Genomic DNA, 18,907 nt, shown 5'->3' with positions numbered 1-18,907 from the left:
AATACATGGTTTCCACAAAAATATGATGCAGCACAACTGTTTTCAGCCTTCATAATATTAAGAAATGTTTCTTGAAATTAGTATATTAGAATGATTGAAGGATCATGTGACACTGAAGACTGGAATAATGATGCTGAAAATTCAGCTTTGCATCACAGGAATAAAATACATTTTACAATATATTCAAATTGAAAACAATTAAATTGCAATAATATTTCACAATATTACTGTTTTTTTACTTTGTTTTTAATCTAATAAATGCAGCCTTGTTGAGTAAAAAAAGACTTCCTTCAAAAACAACTTACTGACCCCAAAAGAAAGGCAGAAAAAATACCAAATATAAATAATATAGTGCTACAAAAACAAATGATCATAGAGCAAAATAATTCTGGTGCACTGCAAATTTATCTATTGCTTGGTAGAAGTCACTTGGGTTCACTTGCAGTGCGAATAAATACGATTTATGTCAACCACAATGTATGGATTGAGTTTCACCAATTTAGAAGACATTTAAGAAGCAGAATTTAATTGTTTCTATTCTGTGTCGTCATGTTAATAAGTATGATAGGATCTATGCATTTTCAGGATGCCTTTGTGTACGTTTTATGCACCAATTCTAGTACTGTGTTTGGTCACCACTTGATGTCCAATGTAAAGTTTGTGTCCTGAAGTAAAACTATTGTCCTTTGCTATATAGCTATAGGTGTCTCCTGAATTCCAGGTACCTAATGGGTGCAAGCACAGGCAGCGTGTTTTTGCTCGAAACACACCCCATAGAACTGAGTCATTGACTGTTTGTCTGTCTGCCCTTTTGTCGTATCTGGCTTTTCACACACTATCTCGCCCTCACCTTGCTGCTCTATCAGTTGCACTATGCAAATAAGGTGAGTCCTTAGGGCGCAGTTTTTATGTGTGTGTGTGTGCATGCATGAGTGAACCCACCGAATGCCTGTTAATCTACAGAAGGTGAGGAGGAGGCAAGTAGGGAGGGGAGGAAGCAAGTCAATTGCTACTAAGGTAAGGTGTGACCGCAAAGTAATTCAGACAAAGAACATTCCCGTGGGTCTCGCGAGCAGCGGTGCTGTCATGTTACTCACTTTCCCACAGTCATCAGTGACGCAGAGCGAGTGGATTGAGATCAGACGTTTACCTGAACGCTGCACTGAACCGCTAACAGGAAGCAGAGGTAAGTGTTTGCTTTTTCTTGACCTTTGAAAAACTTTATCTTGAGTTTTAAACAAGAAGAATGTTGAAAATAAGAGGACTTTTATGGAAGATGTTTGGAAAGTGTCTCCAATGAAGTAGAGCTTGTGGAAACCTGCCTGTTCAAGAGCTTTTTGGGTTTTAAGACAATGGAAAATCATCTTAAACCCAGGTTTTTCTGTTGTTTTTTTGTTGTATTTGTTGAAATGTGTTTTACAATTGAAAATTTCTGCATTATAAGCTGGGTTGTACTGTAATGCTAAAGTTTGAAATTTTTTAATGTGCTTAAGTTAATCAGTTCTTGAATTTTAACTATTCAGTTCATCCATCCATCCTAGTTTCTTGTTATCAGAAATGGTTAACAAAGAAGATAGTGGCTTTGCGATAGTGTAGATAATTTTTAGAGTTGTGTGTGGCAGTATTGGGGTTTGAAGGGAAGGATGATAATAATTCTGTGTGATCTGTACATGAGGTGGCAGCTTTGTTTACTCAGCGTCTTGTTCAAACAAACTCTGAGCTCTTTGTTATGTTCAGTCGGCATGCTGTTCTGGTCATTCTCTTTGGTCATAGTACAGTCATGGAGATAGACTGCTGTGCTGTTAATATTGCCTGATCAAAGCCAAAATGTTAACCATATATTATGGTTAAAGGAATGAGCAGATACATTAAAAGTTCATCACCAGACTCCAAAGGTCAGCCTCAGCCATTAGTTATTAGTTAGCCATTAGTTCAATAGTTTGGGTTGGTAAGATTTTTTTGATGTTTTTGAAAGATTATGATCACCAAGGCTGCATTTATTTAATACAAAATACAGTGAAAACAATAATATTGTGAAATATTATTGCAATTTCAAATAACCTTTTTCTGTTGTAATACATTTAAAAATGTAATTGATTTCTGTGATCAAAGTTGAATTTTCAGCATCATTACTTCAGTCTTCAGTGTCACATGATCCTTCAGAAATCATTCTAATATGCTGATTTGCTGCTCAAGAAACATTTATTATTATTATTATTATCATCATCAATGTTGAAAAAAGTTGTGCTGCTTCATATTTATGTGGAAACAGTTACACCCCTCCCCCCAATTGATTCTTTGATGAAAGTATTTGTTTATAACAACTAATAATTAGACTGTATTAGTTTGGGTGTGAGTTGCCGTTACACATGATGTAATTCACTAAATAGATTTGAACTTTAAATCCGCATAATAACATGTTGGTTCACACCAGCCCTACTTGTATTGCCCGTTCAGGTGCATGGCGTCTCAGGTGTGTGTTGGTAGTAAGCATGTGGTTTTGCCTCGGGTTAGCATCGGCCCTATACTGTTTTCAGTAGCAGCAGAGCTGTTTTACTGTCAACAAATTCGACACATCCTTTTCAGAATCTGCACAACGTGCTATGGAAGCAGAATCTTGAAAATACCACACGATAAAAGGTAAATTATCAAAAGACTTTCATGAAACTATCATTGTTAAAATGGTTGAGATTCTGTAGCTTTAATTATTTATATATATATAATTAGATATATAATTATATATGTATTGTATGTGTATTAACATGCCTAAGACTTTTGCACAGTACTATGTATATATGTGTGTGTGCGTGCGTGTATGTATGTATGTTTTTTTTGGTATAAATACACAGAGCTGAATAAGCCTGATTTCATCACGACTACTTATGTGTCTATACATGCTAAATCTAGTATGTCCTTAATCAAAATTTCATTTCCAAAATCTTCTCTCATCTCTCTATAGAATATAATAGAAAAATCAATTTTTTTTGTAAGTTTCTACAATCATATATTTATGAGTGTACCATATACTTTTATGCTGTATGGATGGATGTATGCTACTATTAAATGTATTAAATTATGTACTGATATGTAGGTATCATATCAATAATAATAATAATATTAAACAGGATAAAACATTATAAAACTTCTCTTCTTTAGAATAATGTGTGCACTGATGCATCATGAACCTTAAGTCCAGAATGGAATATGTATTAAGAGTGTAAATGGTGTCAATTTTGTTTCTTTCTCCTCGAATGAATTCAGTATTCAGAGTGTTGGCTGAAAACACTTATTTTTGTAAAATGTGATGCGTGCAGTCTTGTCTAACTGTGCTTGTCATCTGCTGTGTTAACAGATCGTGGTCATGATTGGTGAGTGGTTGTGGTGGGACCGGTTGTGGCTGCCGGGGAACCTCACGTGGGCCGATCTCAAAGATGAGGAAGGGCTCGTCTATGCCAAATTTTCCCACCTCTACGTCATTGTGCCTTATGCTTTAGTCTTCCTGCTAGTCAGATACTTGTTTGAAAGGTGAGTTGGTTGTGGAATTTCTGTGATTATGTTGCAGGAAGTTAAAATATGATCGATCACTCAGGGTATATATTTCAACGGCCAGCGTGAGAATTTGTAAATGATCCATTTTGAAAACCATCCAGCCTGACCAGACTGGTAGATGAGAAAACTAGCCTGGTTTAAGCATTTTTACCTGTTTTTTTTGTTGAGAAGGCTGCATGGCTGTTTTAGGTCTTTTTCATTGTTTAATATTTAGTTCAGATTTAGTGGTAACTGTTTACAACTCTATGGGTGCGTCTTAATCAGCTCCTTAGTTTAGTAATCAGGTCACTGATCAGGAAGTCGGACATTTTAAGGCCTGTCTCAATCGCAGAATCCTTTTAGTGCACTGAAACGTTCGCTCCCTAAAAAGTCCCACAATCCACTTTGAAAACCAGGAAGCATCGATGCTCACTATGTTTCCTTACCTTGAAATCAGAAGCGCAAAAAATAAATCAAGTGGGCCAACTCAATACACATAATGTAACACGAAAGATGTTTTCTTTTTCAACAAAAAAACATGATCTACATTTGTTTTACTGTCAATGTTGATCAATTTAATGTGTGCATGCTGAATAAAAGTATTAATTTCTTTAAAAAAAAACTTACTGCCCCACATTTTTGAACAATATTGTATATACTATCTTTATCATCAAACATTTTAAATACCACATCTCTGCCTGGTTGCATAAACTGCTTAGACTAGAACTACAAGTTAGTCATGTAATTTCTTTTCTTTAACATTGGTTATAACATTTTTATTTTTACAGTCACATAAAAAAACTAGACTGGCCCAATTTGAATCCTAAAAGTAAAACTACCCCTTAACAAACTGCTAGATGGTCAGACTAGCTCTTAAGACACACAGTCTTAACATAGAGGCCAAGTTTATGAAACTGGCCACTGTTGTCTGATCATTTTCCAAAAATCAGCCAATTAATTGCCCTAGCTGATAAATAGCTAATCATAACAAGTATAATAGAAGACATTTACTCCAAAAATGGATCAAGTAAAGTTTCACAGTTTCATCTAAAATATTTGTGCCAATAATGCTAATTAATTTCAATTTCTTACAAAATGATTTGGGTTGAGGTGGCAATAAAATCACATCACGGCACAATAAAGTCCTCGTATAACCTGCTCGATATGTTTCGCCACACTTTCGAGGCACCTTTGTTAGGCTGTCAATCAATGTTATTGTAAATATGCTAAACAGAATGTTAACCCAGGATTTACAGTACAGTTTAAAATAAATTGTTAAATGATCAATTTTTGCAACAGACATGATCATGTTAGAAAACATTTAAAGCTTAAAAGCTCATTTTAAAGTAAAGCTACCCTTTTGAAGTATAGCTACACTATAAGATAAGCTGCTGACAAAAAATAACCAACTGTATTGATGTGTGTTTGTGACATAAGAAATTAGGGTTTTGGCTTAATAAACTAAATACAAGATACAGGCTGCATCTCACTAGCTCCCCTCCCGGTGACAACGCCACTACTGGTATTTATGATTTACAGCAGCACAGATATCTTTCTGACATTCATTTGTTTGTTATTTAAAAGTATATGATGATAAATACTTTGATTGTTACATATCGCTGCAACATTTCATCCATACATTTATTTTAAAAGTTAGCTAAATTAGGTAAATTACCTGTCTAGCGATGCATGTTTATGGCAAAATGTAATTAATATTTTTTGTAAACAAAAAAAAAAAAAAACATGTGATTTTGTTTCACGCTTCAGATTTTCCTGTAAGGATACAGAGAGCATCGATGCTTGCAGGTTTTCACGGTGCATTGTGGGACTTTTTAGTGAGCAAACGCTTCAGTGCTCTGAAAGGATTCTGCGATTGAGACAGGCCTTAAAATGTCCGGCTAAACTAAAACTAAACTAAACTAAGGAGCTGATTGAGATGCACCCACAGAATTACCTACACTAAATCTGAACTAAATATTTAAAAAAATATTTAACTATGAAAAAGACAGCTATGCAGCCTTCTCAAAAAAAAAACAAAAAAAACTATGCACAACAAAAATGCTTAAACCGGCCTAATTTTCTCATCTCCCAGTCTGGTCAAGCTGGTATTGGATGGTTTCAGAGTGATTTAGCCACTTTTTGACTGGTCAGGTTTTGAGATCAGCATAACCTAGCTTGATCTTTTTGTCAGGGTAGAGTTTTGTTGTGCTGCACCTGCACTGCTAGTCTGCAAATAAAAAGTAGCTTTTTACTAGAAAGGCTACACTATTTTGAAACCAGCTTAACTATCGTTTTGTGTTGATTCCTTAAGTTTTGAATATGATTCATATGAAGGATGTAAAACAAAGCATCAGTGATTATCCATGTTTGGAAGATAATGCCAGCATACTGTATACATAATAAAAAATGTCAATGGTTTAATTCTACTAATGTCTGTCTGTTTAGGTTAATAGCAACACCGTTTGCAGCTTCGCTTGGCGTTTCAGAGAAGACCGGATACAAAGTGGAGCACAATGCTGTTCTTGAGCATTATTTCAATACAAAGTCAAAAAACCCAGGACAGGTAACGTCTTCTCCTCTCACGTAACAACATATCATTCTGAACTTCAGATCCTCATCAGATTTAAAGTGGCTTGTGGCTTGATCACGGGGGAGCATCACTGTTTAAGACATCATTTAAGGCAAGATTCTCTAAAGCTTTTTTGGAAACTTGAATTGAACTCAGTTCCATCCAGATCATGTGATTTATATTTAGGTTTTTAGTTTTCCGTTATTTATTTATTTAAATTTTTTTTTTTTAACCCATATACCTATACATATACCTATACATTTTACTGTATTTAATATTTAGATTTAATTGTTTTATTATTTAAAAAAAATCTGTTTATAAATCAAAAATGAAATATTAGATTAAACACTCAACCCAGACCAAGTACTTGAGGTTCGTCATCTAATGAAGCAGTTTTGGCTCCTTCAGAAATTGATGCAATGGCTTCATGTAATAGTCTGACTGGATGTGTTTGATAAGAATCATTTTTTTATATTTATTTTTATTTCTTTGAATGTTTATTATGTAATTATACACCCTTAAAATGTATTATTTTTTAAGTGTTTATGTAAATCTGGCAAAACTGAGGAGTTTTTTTTTTTTTTTTTTTGGTAAGATTTGGTCAAATAAAGCCATAATTATTACACCACTTTTCATAATCAAAATGGCACTTTTCTGCAGGAGATGGTTGCAGTATTTAATGACTTGTAACACTAAATCTCTTCCATCTTTTATCAGGCAGATATAGATGGTCTGTGTAAAAAATGCAGCTGGTCAAGTAGACAAGTGGAGCGCTGGTTCAGGAGGAGACGAAACCAGGACCGTCCTAGTGTTCTGAAAAAATTCAGAGAGGCCAGGTATGAAATACACATAAACTCATTTGACTTACCACATAGCTGTCTGGAATACTTGATAGTGATTGGCCAAATGCTGCATTCTGTTGTCAAATATTGTTGTATAATGACGATAAACTAGTGTTCTAGCATTCTTCAAAAAATGTAAAAAATATAATGCTAATTGTGTAAATGTAAGCAGTCTAGTGTCTGCTGTACCAGAACACTTTAGGAACTTAAGGGGTTTTTGGACACTGAATCACACATCGCAGATGTCCAGAATATCAAGATGCACAAATGGAAGTAAAAATTATTTTATTCAAAAAGTAACTAAAACTAAAATAATAATAATTATTAAAGTCTATTCCAGTCTGTGTGATTTGATGAGGATTTAAAAAATATTTTTACTCAATTTCTATCTGACAAAATATTTTAGACATTAAAATGTCCATGGTTTTTTAATTAATTGACGTTTTCAGATATATAAACACTTTCAAAATTAGGCTTCGTAAAGAATGAAGGAACCCTGGTTCTTCAAAAGGGAACAAACAGTTGTTGAGAGGGTGAATTAAAATAAGAAATAGATGCACAAATGACGTAAACGCAGGAAGTAGGATTCAAAAATAAAATTATTTTATTTTATATATAATTTTCTTGTATATAATTTTATTTATCATTTATTTTCACCAAGAAATCACCAAAAACTCACAATAGATTATTGCAAAATTAATTTATTAAAAAAAAAATGTGCTAAATGTATTTTATACAACAGTAACACTTTACAATAAGGTCTCATTTGTTAGCTTTAGTTAAAATTACAGTATATATGCATTTAATCATTTAGCAGATGCTTTTGTCCAAAAATCAAACCAACAGTTGGTCAATTTTTTTTTTAAATGCATAAAAAATAAATAGATATACAGAATAGAATAGTAAGTGTTAGTATTAATGGGACAAGTGTTGACAAAAAAGATGCACCTTTAACTGTTTCATATACTTTGACAACATGTATTAACCTTGTTAATGTTAGTTAAATCTTTTAAACAAATACATCTTTTGATCTTAAAACGTAGTATTAAATGTTAAGATTAACATTAAGATTAATAAAAGCTATAGAAGTATTGTTAATCCTTAAACAAGGCATGTTTATAAAAGCTACTTAAATGTCTTAATTTAACTAAGGTCTAATCCTGGCTTAATCTAAACCCTGTCTGTAAAACCAGGCCATAGGTAACTAATGTTTACAAATTAAAACTTATTGTAAAGTGTTACCTATTAAACACTGTTCCATATGTAATGCCCACAATGCACTGCAGTAGTCATTGAGTCTAAGGCCCAAAACCCAAGTGGTTGCTGACTTGTTGCTGTGTGCTTCCACTGCCAGATTATTGTTGATTAGTGGTTTTGATCTGAATGTAATCCCTGATCTCATGAGTTTACCTATCTGTTGGGTTGTCTCTATAGTTGGCGATTGGTGTTTTATCTGGGGGCGTTCATTGGTGGAATCATAGCCCTGTATGATGTAAGTTTATCCTTTTCTTATGGTTTTCCTTTAAAATTGCATACCTGAAGTAAGAAATCTATGAAAATTGTGCCTGTTTTCCTGTACTGATGATTGGCATGATTAGGACCAGTGAACCTGTTCTGTGATCAGCTCTGTGATGTGCTCAGGGGTTTAGAGATCTAATGTGTGTGAAGCTTCTGACAGATGAACACTGTGGTGAATTCAGACTGATTTGAAACACACTACATAGGCAGTATCATACAAATGCCCCCCATTATCCACAACAAAATCCTATTTTTGTTTTCAAAAATTATTTTAACCTAAGGACGCTCACAGTTTCTATAAATTTAAAAAGTAACTTAAAACTAAAATAAGGTTTAAGAAATCACACTCTTTTTAGGATTTAAAGGTGACATATCATGAAAATCTGACTTTTTCCACATTTAAGTGCTATAATCGGGTCCCCGGTGCATCTACCAACCCAGAAAACGTGAAAAGTGACAACCCAGTAACTTTGTTTTGGTAAGCCTTTCTCAGCAAGCATGTCAGAAAATAAGCCGATCAGATTTCACTCCCCTTCTGACGTAGGAAGGGGATCTTATTATAATATTCCCGCCACTTAATCTGCACGTTTCCACCCACTGTGACACCATTTGTTTTTTGCAAGCGACAACAGTGTAACCAGTTCTAACGCAATGGCAAAATTTCGAGCAAAGCATGCAAACTGTTCTGTCGATGACTCCACAGACAAGCACAGAACGCTATTTGGAGTCCCAGCCTCAGATGAGACGAGAGTAGTGGATATGTCATAATATGTCACCTTAAAGGAATGAGGATAAGGATTTAAAAAATATATATTTTTACTCACTTTCTACCTGACAAATTATTTGTATATTATTCATTATAAAAATGCTCATGGCTTCCTCACAGTTGTTGAGAGGGCAATTTAAAATAAGAAATATCTTGATATTTATTATTTAGCTCATTTTAAAGTTAATCTTATTTAACTATAATCTTATTTTAAATCATTTTAAGTCATCTTAGCCCCCTGATTTCCGAAAGTGATTGCGTTTGGAACAGTTTTTGTGTTGGGATTGTGCCTATAATGCCTTAAAACGCCGTTTTAGAACACGTTTTAGAACACAGTCACATTGCAGCTCTAGAAACAGTCATTAATAAATAGATAAAAAGCTAATTTTTCACGTCAGAAAGTAAAGTTTTGAGTTTAAAGTTTGTTTAGAGTCTAAAATGGCCATTTTGTCATTTTATTAATTCAGTATTTTTATTGATTCTTCTATTTCTCACAGAAACCCTGGTTTTATAATTTGCGGGAGGTATGGAATGGTTATCCCAAACAGGTATGTTCCAGACTTCAGATCTTTAATTTGCTTGTATTTGCTCCAAGGACTATTTTATTGTTCATATTACTGCACTAATAAGAGCAGACGAGATTTTGCTCACTTTGACCCTGCCCCGATAAAGTGTTCAGTTCACGCAATGCTCAAATTTACGGCATGGCTAATAAAAAAGGCAGATAATAATGCTCACGCTAGTTCCAAATCAAACATGGCCATATTTAGAAGAAAGATGTTTTTTTTGTTGGCCCAGCTGAAGTTTTTTGGAACCGTTCACTTGTTATCGGAGTTCCAGGTTGTAATCAAAAGAACAGTGATCCAGATTGGCACTCAAAACATTGAGTTTCCTAGAATAATCGCTCAAAAAAGTGCCCTCTTCAAAGCACAATGAATGAATTACATAAAATTCACATTGAATTATATCTCTGATCAATCAAAAGAGTCTTTTACATTTTCCGTTGTAAATGTAACAGTGGGTTATACCTTGTTATTGTGCATTTTTCTGAGAGCTTATTGTTGTTTTCGCTTTTGCAGTCCATGCTGGAGTCACAGTATTGGTATTATATTGTGGAGATGAGCTTCTATTTGTCGCTAGTGCTCAGAATAACATTCGACGTCAAACGAAAGGTCAGTATCATGTGGTCTTATTCTGCATAATTACACCCTTACATTTTAACTACTTGAAATCTTTCAAATTAAACTTTAAACTATGTGTTGTCTGAGCCTAACCATTTATCACATGACCTGGAATAAACATCTGATCTGAAAGATACACAATGAAAGCTATTGTAATCTATTATTTAAAGCTAGATTGATTTGTTGTTGTTTTTATTTCAGATACAGATCTCATCTAAGAGCACATCTACTTTTTTCACTGTCACAGAGAATTACTGACTGTGAACACTTTTTTTGTAAATGTATATCTATATTTTAGGACTTTAAAGAACAGATCATCCATCATTGGGCCACACTGACACTCTTGGCTTTCTCCTGGTGTGGAAACTACATCCGGGTCGGGACCCTGGTCATGCTCATTCACGATTCTTCAGACATTCTTTTGGAGGTTAATATGACCAATCTTATTTTATTTGATTACTTGTTTTTTTTTTTACCACTTTACCTTTTTATTAGTGTTTTACCTCTAGAATGGGGTCTTTAAGAATGTTTATAAATGTCAGTATTAAAAGTCGTCATGAAATGGAAGAGTTACGATAGTCTTTTCTTCTCTGTGACGTATATCTGAATGAGACAGCTTCTGGAATATGAAAAAAAAATGTATGGTGGGACTTGATTTTGTCCATGGGGAATTGATTGGATAGTTGTGGTTTGCTATTGGTTGATCTCCTGTGAGTGACAGGTTGTCCTGCCCTCACACCAGTACACACATCATCAGAGAAGAGAAGTTATTTTGATTAAAGATCAGGAGGGCACATTAATAAAAAAAAATAAAAAATTGATGTGCATGGATAAATCTTTTTTTGTGTGTGTGTGTTATTTCTCTGCAGTCCGCTAAGATCTTCAACTATGCCAAATGGGAAAAAACGTGCAACAGCATCTTTGTGGTATTTGCTGCTATCTTCATAGTCACGCGCCTCATTATCTTTCCATTTTGGTGAGAATTTTGTGTGTGACTATTTACATCTTTAAGTTCTTATAAAGAGTCTCAGTTGTAGTTTACATAAGATATATTACGAAAAGTTGTAAAAATCTCTGTTGTCTCGTGTATTTTTATACCAGGATCATTCACTGCACATGGGTTTACCCGCCTGACTATTACCCACCATTCTTTGGATACTACTTTTTTAACTTCATGCTTGTCGTCCTGTTGATGCTCCACATATTCTGGGCATATCTGATTCTACGTATGGTGAAGATGTTCCTTTTCGGAAGTGTAAGTTGATCTACATTTACATTTGGGAATGTTTTATTTGTTTAAATTCACGCTCATGTAATATAGATTTGTTCCATTTCTCACATCATTCATATTAAAGTATACTTGGTAAGTATACTTATGCAATATTTGGTAATTCATTTTGGGTAGACATATTTAGAGATTTCTCACTGTACATTTGTAAACCCTGGTTTTACAGGGATCCAAATAACATTGATTTGACAAATAAGTGTGTGTGTGTACTGTATGTGATTTGTGTTTATATTTGCTTGTGAATCTGTAAATGTTGAGACATGAACCTGTCTTGGGTTTTCTGACACATGGTACAAATACAAGTACAAAAATTTAAATGCTGATGAACTTACAGTATGCATCACTTTTCAACATGTTTAATACAAAACAACATGTGAAAGTTTCTCTGATTGTACAAAGCGCATGAATATTTATTGAGGCAGATTATGATAATTGTCTGTTGTTAAACAACTCGCCGTAACATTTTGGCACTGCAGTTTGTTGCAGATCTTTATAACCCAGGGTTAAAAGCATCACTAACCCCTTTCAAAATTACAAGTGAGAAATGTTGCTTTACCCGGGGTTAAATAGACATTAACCTGGGGTTAATTGTTGCGTGAAAAGCCCTGAATACATTATAAAACCATTTATAAAATGGTTCCAGGCACAGCAGATCTGAATGACTCAAATAGTAGTAAAACAAGTAATGAGGTGCATCTATGCAGCCCGTAGGCCATGTGTCACTAACAAAAACCATTAACACTCTTACCTCACCACCCTCGGCTAGTTGTCAATCATCTCAACTGACAGAACTGAGACTTTATGACTTTTAACAAGTCATAAAACTGGCATATATGCAGTCAGAAATTTCTGGATGTTCTGACCTGCATGTGGACGGACTGTTTTATTTGACGAGTTCCTGACTAAAGCTATTTTTAAGAAAAGTTATCTGTTGTCTTGTGAGCTGGTACAGTTTCAGCTATGACACGGTTTTCATTTACTGTCCAACTTAAATGTCCTATTGTGATTATTATTGCATAATTTCTGGATTTACTGGTCTAGTTACAACCCATAATGCTGGTTATACCAGTGTTGGTTGGTACAGCCCAGGAACACAATTGTACTTATGCTGCGTTTAATCGTTTAAAGTGCTGGGTGAGCGCCAATAGAGCTTACCACTGCCATTAGATATGGTTGTCTCCAGTTTGTCAGTTTGGTAATCTATGAGAGTGACAACCGCATTTTACAACCAATTCACTAAATCTGTGATATTAAATCCATGTAGCGTATATTATACATGCTAGTATTCCTATTGTGAAATATAACAAACACTGTGATAGTGTTATACTTAACAACAGATGAGTTTTTAGTCTCAATTCCATCTCAGAGGAAGAAATTCCTGCATTTTGCAGTCATGGCATGTCATCGTTTCTTGTATGTGCAGTGCTCCCTATTGGATCCTGTAGGAAACACTGCCTTAATTAATGTGAAGCAATGGCCTATGCATTTATTGGCAGTTACAAGCAAAGTCATTCTGCATGAATTATACTCCAAACACAAATGATGACACGAGCTTGTAACGGTGACTGAGTTATCCAGGTCTGCGCCGTTGTTCTGTTATTTCCCATTACACTCGCTTTCTGATTAAAATAAGCCCTGCCAGCCTGTGTTTAGTGCTCCATTGTTTTCACTCCAGCTCAGTCTATTGAAAAAGGTGAGTCATAATTTGAGAGTGATTGCACTGGCAGCGTACATGATCTCTCGCAAATGCAGAGCGGATGAGGGATGCCAGATTCAATCGCTTCTCTGCTCTGTGTACCTGCAGCCTGTTGCTCGAAGGGACCTACTATAATTATTCGTGATTTAGTGCACATCAGACTGTTCGGATTCATTTACTATGGATGATGGATTGTGTACTTGCTCGTCTGGTTTCTACAAATAGCTCGTTAGGTTAATGTTTCAAGACCGGCTGTATTTTCAGATTTCAGATGTTGTGGTTTTCATTTTGGTTTTTGCAAAGTACAGGAAGTTCAAAGATCAGCTTGCTTATTGTTTGATTTTCAAATATTTTCTTAGCTAAGGATCAATAAACTTGTGCAACAGTCCTTGCACTGGCTTCCAGTGAGGTTCCACGTTGATTTTGAAATCATTATGCTCACATATGTGACCCTGGATCACAAAACCAGTCACAAGTCGCACGGGTATATTTGTGGCAATAGCCAACAATACATTGTTTGGGTCAAAGTTATGGATTTTTCTTTTCTGCCAAAAATCATTAGGATATTAAGTAAAGATCATGTTCCATGAAGACATTTTGTACATTTTCTACCGTAAATATATAAAACATTTATTTTTGTGAGTGAATGCAGCACAATCGCGAACATAAATGGACAACTTTAAAGGCGAATTTCTCAATATTTTCGAATTTATTGCACCCTCAGATTTCAGATTTTCAATAATAGTTGTATCTCGGCCAAATATTGTCCTATGCTAACAAACCATACATCAATGGAAAGCTTATTTATTCAGCTTTCAGATGGTTTATACATCTCAATTTAAAAAAATTGACCCATGTGACTGGTTTTGTGGTCCAGGGTCCCATATAAGGCACTGCATGGTCTGGCCCCTCAGTAACTGTCTGCGCTTTTAACTTTATATAATTCTTAACGTCATTTGCGCTCCTCTCAAGCTGTTCCACAGACACTTTTGTGATCTGTAGGGGACAAGGCTTTATCTTCCTATACTCCTAGATTCTGGAACGCACTCCTTTCTCATATTAGAGATGCACAAAATGTAAGCATTTTTAAATCTAACCTAAAAACAATTTTTTTTAGTACGTTTTGTATTTCTATCTGTGTTTTATTTTTTTCCCCTTATATTTTTTTATTGTTTAAAGTGCCTTGAGATGCTGCTTTAAAAGTGCTATATAAAATAAAGTTTATTATTATTATTATGAAACATACTTTTGGTTATTGATTTCAACCTGTAAATGTAAGTATTAAACAGTAAGGCTCCATTCGTGGTTAACTACATTAAATAACATGAACTAACCATGGAAAAATACTTCTAAAGCATTCATCAATCTCTGTTAATTGTAACATTTATTAATACTTTGTTAAATCAAAAGTTGCATCTGTTAGTGTTACTTATTAAACTGTGGCATGTAGATACTACTCAGACCACATGGCAACACCCTGGCAACCACCCACAACACCCTAGGATAGTTTTGCATGGGTAAACACCACTCAAATTTTCTTTCTCAAATTCGTTTTAGAAATAAGTGTTAGATGTTGTTCGCTATAAATTCTTATTATTTAAATTTTTTCCTTTTTTTGATAGTTAACCAAAGATGAGAGAAGTGACAATGAAGAAGACGAGGAAGAGGACGGGGAAACCAGTGTGACCGAGGACAATGAAGGACATGTGAAAGTGACCAATGGCTGTGGAGGAGGCGGGGCTAATCATCACTGACACATCTTTCCTTAAACTGTGAATGACTTTGAATTGGTCTCAGTCAGGGATGTGAGGAGCCAAAAACATAATTTGGATTTATTTCCACACATAATATGCCAGAGACCTGTCAAAACAAATTGCATCTTTTAATAACACTGAAAAAACTTTTTTACTCTCCACTCGGCTTCACTGGAGGCGAGGCGCTGTGTGTCTTGGCTGCTTTAAACCTATTTTCCCCCTTTCAACTAAGAACTTTTTTATTGTGGCACAGGATCACATGGGTAATTATGAAAGAACACCACACAAAGAAAAAGAAACCCCTTGTAAGATTTAATAGACTGCTCATTGTTTTTGAAGCTCAAAGATCACGTCACACTGGCTGCCCTTCTTCCACCGAGGCTTCATCTGCCGTGCTGCTGAGTGCTGCATCAACCTCTGCCTCTATAAAGAACTGAAATGAAATCTCAAGCCTGCATTTCTTGCGAGTGACTTTGAAGAATAACATCTCCCCTTGTATCACTTTAACCTCTGGACACTGGAGCTGGGGCTCGGTGGACAGCTGACGTTTTCTTTTAGTTCTTAACTTCTTTTACTGTGTCTAAATTGGATGTGTCCAACATTGTGGCTTATTGGTGTTCACACTGCAGTAACATCTTTTTTTGTCAATGCATGTTATTTGCATCAACTTCTGATTGCTGGAGGTCACTGAGTCTCTGCACTGCTGGTTTCTATTTCTATGCGTACTCTGAATCTGCACTCCCAATGGCAGTCTCCACATGGCATTCTGCTCAACTCAAATCACCAGCTATCATTGAAAATGAAGGACTTCCAGTCAGTCAGAGGTTTAATAGTTACCTTCATATGTGTGTGGCACAAAACCAGAAGTGGTTTTATTAAAATAGCTAGTTTTAAAGGTGTTAAAAGGTGTTCACCTTTTAACTTTAATCTTCCTTGCTCCACAAGTCTCAGAATTGAAGAATTGGCTGCCTTTCATTTCATCAATTTGAATTGGCCACACTCCACAGGAAGTTGAATTGGAATGACAGGAAGAGGAATTTATTGAATTGTAATTTTAAAGAAGTGTGAAATGTTTTTCACACTGGTCCGCATAATCTAATTGATTAAATATGTGAAAATTAAATGCACAAATATGAAATATACAAACTAAATGCAAATTTGAATAGAAGGCCATCCATCCATCCATCCATCCATCCAAAAGTTTTGATGCTCTGCTGGTGTTTAGTGTAGACATGTTTTCATAAGATATTATGTATGTGACTTAAAACTACCTAAGTATATCTGAATGCTGTATGTGGTAAATTTGAGATTTAATGTTTAATATGTCTTATTGACATTTATGAACTGGAATATTCACATCTGTGAGTGACTGATTTGGTGTGTGTTTTAGGCAATTTAATTAGTTGATATGTGTATGAGAGAATGACAAAGAATGAATTGAGATGAATGAGTTCAGGCCTTTGCAATATATATATATGTGTGTGTGTGTGTATGACAAATCATTCTTGTTTCTCTGGGGCGATGCAAAGATCCACAGATCAGCAGAGATGGTTTTGAGAATTTATGTAGTGCATTTACTGTTTTCTACACTGAAAAGTTAAAGGTTTAATTGAAGGATTTTTTTTTAAATTGTTTAATTCAAATTTTATTGTAATAAAGATCTAATATTGATCTAATATTTCAGTATACAATATTATAATGCTTATAATTGGATCTTTATTTAATGTTCATTTAAATAGAAATTTCATGATTTTTTTCTCCCCTATATGTTCAATGGACCTCCAGTTTAAAATGTTTTGGGTGAAAGGAGTATTTTCCCCTTAATTATTATTATGATTATATTTTATATGTCGTCTTATAGATATATTTTGCATTTAATGCAACATAAAGAAAATATTCAAGTTGCTCATTTCTATACGAAGAAGTGGTTAAATCTTCCTCCTGTCCTAACTATTAAATCTCATTTATAAATTTCAAGCAACATGACCATGAGTAAATGACAACAGAAATGCATTTTAAATTTTTGAGTGAACTGTCCCTTTAAAATCAGTGTGTGTAAAGGGCATTCAAGCAGTGTAATGGCATAATGAAACAGAACAAACTGTCTTATAAAACTTACTCCGACTGAACAAGTTCTTGTTTAGTGTACTGCCTCTAGAGGGAGCAGTTGACCACACTCTTGACCTCTGCAATAAAGCACACAACCTGCAGTTCTGCAGTGTCAACTCAAAATGATAACTGCTAAATCATTTTTGCTTTCATTATTGTGCTTGTGTTCATAAATCACTGCTGTCTTGTAAAGTATCTTGTAAAGTCTTTTCCAGGGATGACTGTAAGGATCTGGGCTACCTAGAATCATGTTGTTGTCATGCAGGTGATATTTTGTTCTGCTTAAATATATAAAGAACAACGCTTCTCCTCCTAAACATGATTATCATTAATAGTGTTTGCTAAAGTAAGCATCACCAGTACTGTTGTTCATACAGTAGTCAACATTTGAAGTGACAAGAACGGTTGTTCAGATTGTTCAAAATGGAGGTTTTTGGAATATTTGCTAGGGTGTTCTGGGTGGTTCAGTGATTATCAGTGCATCATTACTGCTAGTACACTGTACATTCAAACTACAATCAGCAGACTTATTTTGCTATAAATTCTGCACACTGTGCTCAGATATCATCATAGCACCACTGTGTCCAGCCTTGATCATTTTGCCATGACCATCGCTCATTACGGGCCACTTGGTTGTGCCAGCGGCCCCGCTATCCGCAGGAAGCAGTAATTCTTCTGTGGTACTTTGGCGAAGAGGAATGAGAAATCAAAGCACTTGAAATAGGATTAAAGCCTCTGCTGACCTACTCTAATGAACTTTATCCACTCACAAGAGCGCCGTTCTCAGGGTACGGACTGCTGATAAATGAGTTTTTCTATTGCTCTTACTGTTGTAAGAGAATCCACAAAATTAATGGAGAGTAGATTCTTACACCACAGGTTTGTTCAGCTCTATAAGAGCACCTCTAGACTGCACTAGTTCTTTTTCCTGTTTTGATACGAGATACGAATTAGTGGTGTTTTCTAAGACAACTGCATAGACACCACATAATGCAACTATCCAGGACACCCTAGTAACTCCATAGCAACTCAAATGCTACTTTATTTGATTGTTTTAATTGTAGTGCATAATGTTGTATCACAGACTCCCTTATGCACTGTATTTCATTTAATGTACTAAATAAAGAACATTTAAATAATGTTTTGTTTCAGTTTTCTAACTGAATATTAAAACAAGGCGTATTGTAAAGGTCACGCATGCAAAACACAAAATGCATTTTTGTGTTTAATCACATGACTTGCACACATAACTCACATAGTTTTGGCCCTTTAATGACTGTATATGGGCTACAATACAATCCCACACCACTGCTTTATCTGTGTGTTGACAAACTATAACTTACATTTAAAACGACAATTTTCAGCTAGGCCTATATAATAGTCATCCAGTAAACCGATTCTCTCCCATAATGTTATCCAGGTCTGCACATGCTCTGCATTAGTAATAATACATCACATCTGTTACTTCTAAAACTGATGAGGCACAATTACAGGCAATGCCAGCATATATGCCACGGAGATGATATCCTCTCATATCCTCCCAGAATGTCTAACACAAAGGGATAGATTTTTTTTTGTCAGTCTCTCTGTCAGGACGTTATTTGCATTTCTTTATCTATGTGGTTTTGATTATGAAGTGAAATGCGGTTCAAAGTG

General features: G+C 35.0%; 1 protein-coding gene across 2 annotated transcripts; it reads left to right on the top strand.

The window, feature by feature from the left end:
* Nucleotides 1–512: 512 nt before the first annotated feature.
* On the top strand, nt 513–18,378 carry cers3a (ceramide synthase 3a). Of its 2 annotated transcripts, XM_079866526.1 has the most exons (12): nt 513–1,017; nt 1,108–1,186; nt 3,353–3,525; nt 5,974–6,091; nt 6,815–6,933; nt 8,374–8,431; nt 9,721–9,771; nt 10,303–10,395; nt 10,703–10,831; nt 11,274–11,380; nt 11,506–11,659; nt 15,011–18,378. In XM_079866526.1, the coding sequence occupies exons 3-12, from the start codon at nt 3,362–3,364 to the stop codon at nt 15,140–15,142; spliced, it is 1,125 nt and encodes a 374-aa protein (XP_079722652.1). In that variant the 5' UTR covers nt 513–1,017; nt 1,108–1,186; nt 3,353–3,361; the 3' UTR covers nt 15,143–18,378. The 2 variants fall into 2 exon arrangements, with proteins under 2 accessions (XP_079722652.1, XP_079722653.1); XM_079866527.1 differs by having other exon boundaries at nt 513–1,186.
* The last annotated feature ends 529 nt before the right edge of the window (nt 18,379–18,907 follow it).

Source organism: Squalius cephalus (assembly GCF_949319135.1).
Source record: "Squalius cephalus genome assembly, chromosome: 3".
In the NCBI taxonomy this organism is placed as follows: Eukaryota; Metazoa; Chordata; class Actinopteri; order Cypriniformes; family Leuciscidae; genus Squalius; species Squalius cephalus.
Note: the sequence above shows the minus strand (reverse complement) of the source record. Positions and strands in the feature narration are given on the sequence as shown.